The following is a 9,728-nucleotide window of genomic DNA, read 5'->3' as shown; positions in this document are numbered from 1 at the left end:
ACACACACACACACACACACACACACACACACACACACACACATATATACATATATACGACGGGCTTCTTTCAGTTTCCGTCTACCAAATCCACTCACAAGGCTTTGGTCGGCCTGAGGCTATAGTAGAAGACACTTGCCCAAGGTGCCACGCAGTGGGACTGAACCCGAACCATGTGGTTGGTAAGCAAGCTACTAACCACACAGCCACTCCTGGTAATGATTTACAAACTATGTTCTGTGCTCTCATTCAATATACTCTGGGCAATGTTGCTGCTATTGCTACTGTTGTTGTTGTTTATCTGAAAGTCAGAACTGAACGTGCAGACCTAAACTCAAAGGTGTTCCAACTGTGACCATCTTGTTTTTTTTTTTGCCTTTCAGACACAATATAAACTACATTGTCAAAATAAAAGCCATTTTTTATCTAAGATGGTAAGAGAGATTTGGTTGTTATTTCTAGGAAACCATGTGACTGCAAATAGGCTCTTTCTTATTCTGAGTTCAAATCCTGCTGGGATTGACTTTATCTTTCTTCATTTCAGGTTTGATAAAATAGAGTATTAGTCGTGCAATGGTGCCAACATTATTGTATTTTTATTGTTATTGTTGATCTTGTCATTTTACTGGATGTACCATACCCACCCTTGCACACACACAGTTCCTTGGTTGTTTTTTTTTCTTTGTATTTTGCTTTTATACTATCCCATTGTCTTTGGCACTTGTGGCCCATATAAGAAATAATAATAATAATAATAATAATAATAAGCGCAGGAGTGGCTGTGTGGTAAGTAGCTTGCTTACCAACCACATGGTTCCGGGTTCAGTCCCACTGCGTGGCACCTTGGGCAAGTGTCTTCTACTATAGCCTCGGGCCGACCAAAGCCTTGTGAGTGGATTTGGTAGATGGAAACTGAAAGAAGCCTGTCGTATATATGTATATGTATATATATATGTATGTGTGTTTGTGTTAGTCCCCCCCCCCACCATCACTTGACAACCGATGCTGGTGTGTTTATGTCCCTGTGACTTAGCAGTTCGTCAAAAAGATACCGATAGAATAAGTACTAGGCTTACAAGGAGTAAGTCCTGGGGTCGATTTTCTCGACTAAAGGCGGTGCTCCAGCATGGTCGCAGTCAAATGACGAAACAAGTAAAAGAGTAATAGTAACAACAACAACAATACACGAAGAGTGCAACTGGAGAAAGAGGACTGATAAGTGTGGAAGACTGCATACATATCGAACTTGTAAGCTTAATGAGATACCTAGCCTAAAGTAAGGAAACCTTGCTAGTGTCAGTTAGGAATGAAGGAGTATTGAAAACAGAAAAAAAAAGGAAAAACAAAGGAAGAAATACAAAAAGGACATGAAGAAGAATTACTCAACAAGGGACTTCACAATCAATTCCATGTAGCACAACAGAAGTTGTTGGAAAAAATAGGTGGGATTGGCTGAAGAAAGGAACACTAGAAAAAGAGACCGAGAACACTATACTGGCAGCACAAGGCCAAGCTTTGGCCACAAACTGGAGGGTCAACCTTTGGAATGAGCAAGTGTCTCCGATGTGTCGCATCTGTAATAGAGTGGATGAAACCATTGCCATATCATAAACGAATACCCTAGACTTATCCAAAAACCACTACAAATTGTGGCGACACGATCAGGTAGCGAAAGTGCTACATTGGAAACTGTGTGAAAAGTGGAGGCTTAAGAGAGGCAAGACGTGGTATGAGCACAAACCACAGAGGCTAGCAGAGTCGGAGACTAACTAAATCCTCTGGGATTTCCCAATCCTAACAGATCAGGTGCTAGAGCATAACAGACTGAACCAAGTGGTGGTCGACAAGATGCCCCACATGTGCTATATGGTTGATTCTTGATTATTTTTCCGTTTTTTTTTTTTTACTTAATTTCTGGGAGTGGTTGGATTCATTTTTAGTATTCCTGTTTGTGAGAGCAGTTGAATTTATTTCAGATATTCTCATTTTAAAAATCATCTCTGGCTAATCATTGAGAGGATGTTGGTGTTGCCCTGGTGGAGGTTTGCACCCTCTGAGTGATCTTGTTATTATTATTTCTCTTTATCACAGGTTTTGTTGGAGCTCCTGGTGTCTTACATGTGTAGTGGGATTACTACCTGCTGCCTACGGTACCATGCTATCCTTTTTTTTCAGCTGTCTAATACTTTCCTGATTATTCTGACCATGCCTTTTGTAACAGTTCTACATTGTTATTATTATTATTATTATTATTATTCAGGATTGTACAATGGATGAGATCCAGGAAGAGTTACCTGTTTCACAACCCCGGTTTATTGTTCTCAGCTACGTGTATCACCATGATGACGGTCGTGTATCATATCCTCTGATATTCATCTTCGTCAGCCCACAGGGTGAGTACACTTTGATTTCTTCCAATCTATAAACTAGCAGTCAGGCAGGATGCCAGGCAGGAAGGTGGGTAGCTGGTTTGGAATGAGGAAATGCAAGCGCTAACACACTTAATGTGGTAAGCATGAGCTTTTTAATTTTAGGTTTGGCAAGTAAATAAATACAGAATGCTGAAGACAGTAAGATTTGGATGCTAGGTAAAACAATAATATAATCGATTCTTAGAAATAGATAGATAGGTAGGAGTGAGAGAGAGAAATAATGGATGAAAAGAAATCAGAGACAATCAACAAAGAGAAAAATCTGGCTACTATACAGATAAACAAACACATAAGTAATCAAAGATAATCACTAGAATTGAAGTAAACAAGTTGGCATAAGTAGACAATTAGGAATCTAATTAGTTACAGTCAGTATTTTAACGTGTGTGTGTGTGTGTGTGAGAGAGAGAGAGAGAGAGAGTTCGTGTGCATGTGGGTTTCACGTGCAGTCTCTCTGCATGACATCTTGGGCAAGTGTCTCCAACTATAACCCCGGGCTGGCCAAAGCCTTGTGAGTGGATTTGGTGGATGGAAACTGAAAGAAGACCATTGTGTGTGTGTGTGTGTGTGTATGTATGTGTGTGGTATGTATGCTTCTGTCTTCTTGCCTTGGCTTTGCGTACTAGTTGTAAACGAGCATCACTATCATGTAAGCAGTGTGCTTGGTTTCCAATCTTCGCTGAAAACATGTCTGGTTATGGGGAATATTAACAGAAACTCAGCTAATGGGAAAAATTCACATACAAGATGTTGCTAATTCCTCATCATTCATCCTCCAGATAATAACAATTTTGTTCCTAGAACTTAATAAGAAGAGGAGGAGGAGGGGGAGCAGCAGCAGCACTGTTATTATTGTCATCATCACCATCACCATCATCATTGTTAGCATTTATCATCAGAAATTCTTCCAACCGTTAATTTTTTTTTAAATGTATTTCTTTGCGTTGATTTATAATGTTATGTTGTGTGTTCTTTAGGTTGTAAACCCGAGCAACAGATGCTTTATGCAGGATCCGTGAGAGCACTAACAAAGGAATTGGAAATGACCAAGGTTTGTGAGATTTCAATTTCATCTCTTGGCTGTCTGGCTGTTTATTGGCTTGTGTGTGTGTGTGTGTGTGTGTGTGTGTGTGTGTTGCTCTCTCTCCATTTCTATCTTTTTGTTTCTCTTCCTGTCTCTGTCTATATTGGTGTGACCTGCTCCAGCTCCTCTCACTCTGTCTATGACTTTGTGTCTGTCTGTATGTATTCTATAGATGTACTTGTTTATATATGTATATCTAAGTTCAAATTCCGCCATGGTCATCTTTGCCTTTCATTCTTTCAGGGTTGATGAAGTAAGCACCAGTTGTGCACTGGGGTTGATGTAATCAACTAACCCACTTCCATAAAATTTCAGGCCTTGTGCCTATAGTAGAAAAAATATATAAAGAAATCATTTTCTCTACTTTTTTCTCTTTTATGGTGTCTTTTAAATGTCTTGAGGAGGGGCCAGTAACTTTGGGCCTTTACAGGTTCTCTGGAATTGGTGTCTTTCAGAAAAACAGGCAGTGAGACTTGCTTTGTAGTAAGAGGGGATGTGTAAGTTCTGGAATAGAACAAAGTCTATTCCAGAATAGGTGTTAGAGAAGAGGAGAGAAAACTAACAGGTTTAGTCTGTTTTTGTTTTTTCATCTTGGGGAATCTGTAAAGGGTGGCTGTGTTGTCTAGAGCAGGGTTTTTCAAACTTTTTGACATGCGGACCCCTTTATATTTCAGGCTTTACCTTAGGGACCCCCTTATAAACGCTTATGAAATTTATACATAAATATTTGCTAAAAATAACATATATTTTTACATTTATTTATTTAACAGTATTTAACAAATAGGTTTATTGTCAATTAAAAGATTTCGATTAAAAAATATATATAAAATCAAATTGCCTTGTCTTGTCCTTGCGGACCCCTGTGGTCCGCGGACCACAGTTTGAAAACCCCTGGTCTAGAGGTCACAGAAACACTCCAGCTGGGGCCCTGGTTGAAATGATTGTAACAGAAACTTTGCTAAAGGCCTACATGGGTCTGGTAGTGGTGTTAGTTTGTGCAGTGTGATGTGCCTAACCTCTGCCATCACCATGAGCAAAAAAAAAAAAAAAACACAGGTGAGAAACCCTCCATACTATTTATAATGAAGAATGGTGACTGGGTGACCAAAACCCTAAATGTTAAGCAATGTGTGTGTGTGTAGTTCCATTGCTTTTTTTACAAGTGTTTATTCATCCAGATAGCAATTGCTAGAGTATATTGAAAAAACAGAGAAAGTTGGAGAAAGGGAGAAGGATGAAGAAAGAAAGAGTGGAGAGAGTAGGAGATCTTGTTCAGCAGATGAAATAATATCCAACTGCAAGAAATCCCAACCATAACATTTAGAAATACTGGGTTATATCATTGAGAATCAAGAAAGCTGCTGAGATTTTGATTCATGCTGTCCATGCTCCCAGAGAAAATAAACACACACGCACACGTGTGTGTGTGTGTGTGTGTAGGCACACACATAACTGTGTGGTAAGAAGCTTGGTTCCCAACCACATGCTTCTGGGTTCAGTCTTCTACTATAGCCTCGGGCTGACCAAAGCCTTGTGAGTGGATTTGGTAGACAGAAGCTGAAAGAAGCCCATCATATATATATATTACTCTTTTACTCTTTTACTTGTTTCAGTCATTTGACTGCGGCCATGCTGGAGCACCGCCTTTAGTCGAGCAAATCGACCCCAGGACTCATTCTTTGTAAGCCTAGTACTTATTCTATCGGTCTCTTTTGCCGAACCGCTAAGTAACGGGGACGTAAACACACTAGCATCGGTTGTCAAGCGATGTTGGTGGGGACAAACACAGACACACAAATATATATACATATATACGACGGTCTTCTTTCAGTTTCCGTCTACCAAATCCACTCACAAGGCTTTGGTCGGCCCGAGGCTATAGTAGAAGACACTTGCCTAAGGTGCCACGCAGTGGGACTGAACCCAGAACCATGTGGTTGGTAAGCAAACAGTAAATGTTTGTGCTATATACTACATTAATTAAAATAGTCTATAAACATCTACATTATATTTCTGTTTGTGAATGTGTCTGAATGAATGTATGTATCTGTGTGTGTGTGTGTGTGTGTGTGTATGTGTGTGTGTGTGTGTGTGTGTGTATTTGTGTCAGCGTCTGTAACTGGGTGCAATAAGTAAAGTGGCTTTTAAGCATTTATGTTATGTTTCTCTGTATAACTGTGTGTGTGTGTGTATATGTCAGTGTGAATGTGTAGAAGTATGCCATTAGTAGAGTGGTTTTCAAACATCTATGTAATGTATTCCTCTGTTGGGTGGTGTATCTATGTGTGTGTCATATGGAAAGTGACTTAAAACATTCATTACATATTTTTGTCAATGTATACATGTGTGTGTGTATACACTCACACACACACGAACATATATGTATGTATGTATAAATCTATGTGTCCGTGTTGCTCTATGTGTGTGGGAGAGGTTTTTGAAATATATCTTTTTACATCTATGTGCATGTGTGTGTATGCGTCAGTGTGTCCTAGTAAAGTGTTTTTTTTAAACATGCATATTATGTTCCTATGGCTATGTATTTAAGGAATTAATATTATAACCTCATGACTTCAGGTTCAGTGTCACTACATTGCTCTTAAGGCATGTGTCTTCTACTGTGCAGAAGTCTGGTGTATGTGTAGGTGTGTGAGTGTGTGTGTGTGTCTGATCAATAAGTATCCAGACTGTTGCAATAGTAATGAAGTGAAAGCACAGAAAGTGAAGCCGCTTGGCATAGATTGACCTTGCATGCGCACTAAGTTTTAATGTTCTAGCTCAGGGGTTTTCAAACTGTGGTCCGCGGACCACAGGGGGTCCGTAGACAGCAAATACTTTTTATGGGCAATTTGATTTTATACGTTTTTAAATCGAAATCTTTTAATTGACAATAAACCTATTTGTTAAATACTGTTAAATAAATAAATGTAAAAATATATGTTATTTTAAGCAAATATTTATGTATAAATTTCATAAGCGTTTATAAGGGGGTCCCTAAGGTAAAGCCTGAAATATAAAGGGGTTCGCAAGTCAAAAAGTTTGAAAACCCCTGTTCTAGCTCACTTCCACTCTTTACAGCAATGCTTGGAAGGAAGGTGTGTAGCGTGTGATCGTCACATTGACCACGACAGAGAAAGTTGAGCAGAGAATCTGCATCAAATTTTGCCAAAAACTTGGTGATACCTGCTCAGAAGCCTTCACAGAGTTTTCAGAAAGTTTTCATCATTCTTGACACACTCAAGGAGATCTTGTGCAACTGAAACCCAAATGTCCTTTTTGTCAGCTGAAAGCAGTTTTGGCACAAATTTGGCAGACATGTGTCACATACCCAAATCTTCAGTGATAATGGACTGAACTGAACCGTAGCTAATCTGCACATACTCTGATAACTCACGGGTGGTGATTCGATGATTTCCTCTCAATGCTGCATCACATCTGCAATGCTTTTCTCAGTTCTGCTGGTTGTGGGTCTCTCAGAATGTTTGTCAATATTGGAAACATCTGAACCACTCGTACACTTGTGTGTGGCCCATAGACTCCTCTCCATACACTTTCTGTAACTTTGCATGGGCCTCGAGTAGTACCTCCATGACACCTTTCTCTGTCATGATCAATGTGACAACCATACGCTACACTCCTTCCTTCCAAGCACTGCTGTAAACAGCGGAAGTGAGCTAGAACAGTAAAACTTAGTGCGCATGCTATTTTTTGTTTTGCTTTGTTTTTTCTCTCTGGAGATAGGAGGACAGCCATGGATATATATTTCTGCCTCAGTTGGTACAGTCAGCATAGTAGTTGTCCAACCTTGACTTCGTCTACGCTTCAATATGCATACAAAGAGATTAGAGGACATATGTAGTCTTGAGAAATTTGCATTAGTAAAACAACAATGAACTAAAAGAAGTGGCCAAATTGTATGAATTTGTACAAAATGAATAAATGTACACATGGGCAATTGGTGATATCAAACAATACATCATATAAGTTATGTAAGTGCACATGTGCAAGTGTTGGCTCCTGCTGAGTTTTAAACCATTGTGCTCAGGTTCTCCTGCTTGCAACCATGACCTACTATGCTGCCATGAAAAGCAATTAAATATGTTACTATAAAAGGCATTAATGCTTACACAAACATGGTTCATCAGATTAGCTAATGTGTAAGCAAGTGAGCTAGAATCTTTCTGCAAAGTAGCTCTGTTGAACATTCTAGAAACTCAATTGAGTGCTATAAATAAACACTAAGGTTTTTGAACTCCCAGACAGATTGACCTGAAGTATTACTTAAAGCTATGTTATTCAGCTTGGTGATAAGGTGTTCTCATTCATTCTTTTTAGTTTGTTCCTCAATAATTATGTACTGTCTTCATATTACTATTTAGAGTATCATGTAGTGGAAACGTGCTTATTCTACTCAGTATCTCTTGAATGTTGTTCTATTCATTCAATTGTTGTATATATATGTAAATGCAAATATTCCAGGTTAATAAAAATGTATGAGAAATAATACCAATATTATTACGGTCATTATCAATGTTACACACTACCCACCAAGTATTGTTATTCATCAATAACTATTTAGATATGTTATTACCATACTAAACAAGGGATTTTACCCCAAGGCCAGGCATGTTTCCACAGAAGATTGGAAATGAGCAACACCACTTCTATAACAGTGGCACTTCTGTACAACTATCACAAACTGTCAAGACAAGGAGATATAAACACACACACACATACACACACGGTGAGCTCTTTCAGTTTCTGCTTAACAAATCCATTCACAAGGCTATAGCCAACCTAGGGCTATAACAGAGGACACTTTCCTAATGTATCATGCAGTGGGGCTGAGCTCAAAACCATGCGGCTAGGAAGCAAACTTATTAATCACACGGCCATGCCTGCATCTATATAAATGTACAATGCTCTTCCATAATTTCTCTCACAAAGCATTAGCCAACTCAAAGTTGCAGTAGAACATGTTTTCCCATGATGAAATCAAACTCAGAAGGCGGCGAGCTGGCAGAAATGTTAGCACGCTGGGCGAAATGCTTAGCGGTATTTCGTCTGCTGTTACATTCTGAGTTCAAATTCCGGCGAGGTCGACTTTGCCTTTCATCCTTTCGGGGTCGATAAATTAAATACCAGTTATGCACTGGGGTCGATGTAATCGACTTAATCCGTTCGTCTGTCCTTGTTTGTTCCCTCTATGTTTAGCCCCTTGTGGGCAATAAAGAAATAAGAAGTATGTGGTAACAAAGCGAACTTCTTGGGCATAGAGCACCTGGGTCTCCAAGATAAAACCACCAGTCTAAATATTAACTAAGCTCAACCTTACTTTACTTCGGTGGTCAGATGAGAACCTGCGTTTTTAACTAGATGTGGCTGTAAATATTTAATATATTTCCATATTTATTATAGTTAATTTTTCATTGCAGGTTTTTGATGTTCGAAGTACTGATGAGTTCACAGTGGAATGGATCGAAGAGAAGCTGAAACATACTGCTTAAAGAATAACGTCTGTGAAATAACTTCTACTTTGTTGTTTTTTTTTTGTTCATTCTGTCTGTCTGTTACTCTCTCTGTTCTCCCTCCCTCTCCCTCTCTCTCTGTCTCTCTTTTTCTCTATCTCTATCAACCTGAGTTGTCTGGGGTTTTTTAACATTTTGATTTTTTTCTTTTACCACATATTTTTTTTACCTATGTTCTGCCCTTATCTTATCCACTAATTCATATTAGATTATCTTTTAGTTAACAGATAAAAAGAAAACAAATACTCCTACACATTCACATATATACACATATACAATCACATACACTGATCTATACACTTGCTCTCTCACTTACTCTAACTTACTCACATACACACACACGTTTATAGTAAAGACAAAATAGCTGAGTGGATAAGATATTCGGACTGCTGGTTCAAGGACTGTATATTCAAGTATGCTGCAAGAGTTTTGTTGTGTTTCTGGGGCAAGGCACTAAGTTCTCCACTGTGTTCAGTTAGCCTTAATGTCTGGGCCAGACTCCTGGTTTTCCTGGGAAATTTTCCTGTGATAGATTGGTATCTGGGATATATAGACTGACATCTAAGACGATATATATATATATATATATATATATATATATATATAATGTCTAGTAACTGTTGTTACATCTATATTATGGTTTCATGCTTGTACCCAAGTATTTGCACACAGTGAACTTCAGCA

At 38.7% G+C, this 9,728-nt stretch overlaps 1 protein-coding gene across 1 annotated transcript in view; it reads left to right on the top strand.

Moving 5' to 3' along the window:
• Nucleotides 1–9,722, top strand: part of LOC106867468 (glia maturation factor beta) — a 39,027-nt gene extending 29,305 nt beyond the window's left edge. Inside the window, exons 4-6 of the mRNA XM_014912350.2 lie at nucleotides 2,261–2,393; nucleotides 3,410–3,483; nucleotides 8,952–9,722. Of these exons, the coding sequence (XP_014767836.1) occupies nucleotides 2,261–2,393; nucleotides 3,410–3,483; nucleotides 8,952–9,023 (279 nt within the window). The 3' untranslated portion in view covers nucleotides 9,024–9,722. The remainder of the gene's footprint in view (nucleotides 1–2,260; nucleotides 2,394–3,409; nucleotides 3,484–8,951) is intronic.
• Nucleotides 9,723–9,728: the final 6 nt, after the last annotated feature.

The sequence above is a fragment of the Octopus bimaculoides genome, chromosome 11 (assembly GCF_001194135.2).
Source record: "Octopus bimaculoides isolate UCB-OBI-ISO-001 chromosome 11, ASM119413v2, whole genome shotgun sequence".
In the NCBI taxonomy this organism is placed as follows: Eukaryota; Metazoa; Mollusca; class Cephalopoda; order Octopoda; family Octopodidae; genus Octopus; species Octopus bimaculoides.
The sequence above is the reverse complement of the archived record's forward strand: the minus strand, read 5'-3'. Positions and strand labels throughout refer to the sequence as shown.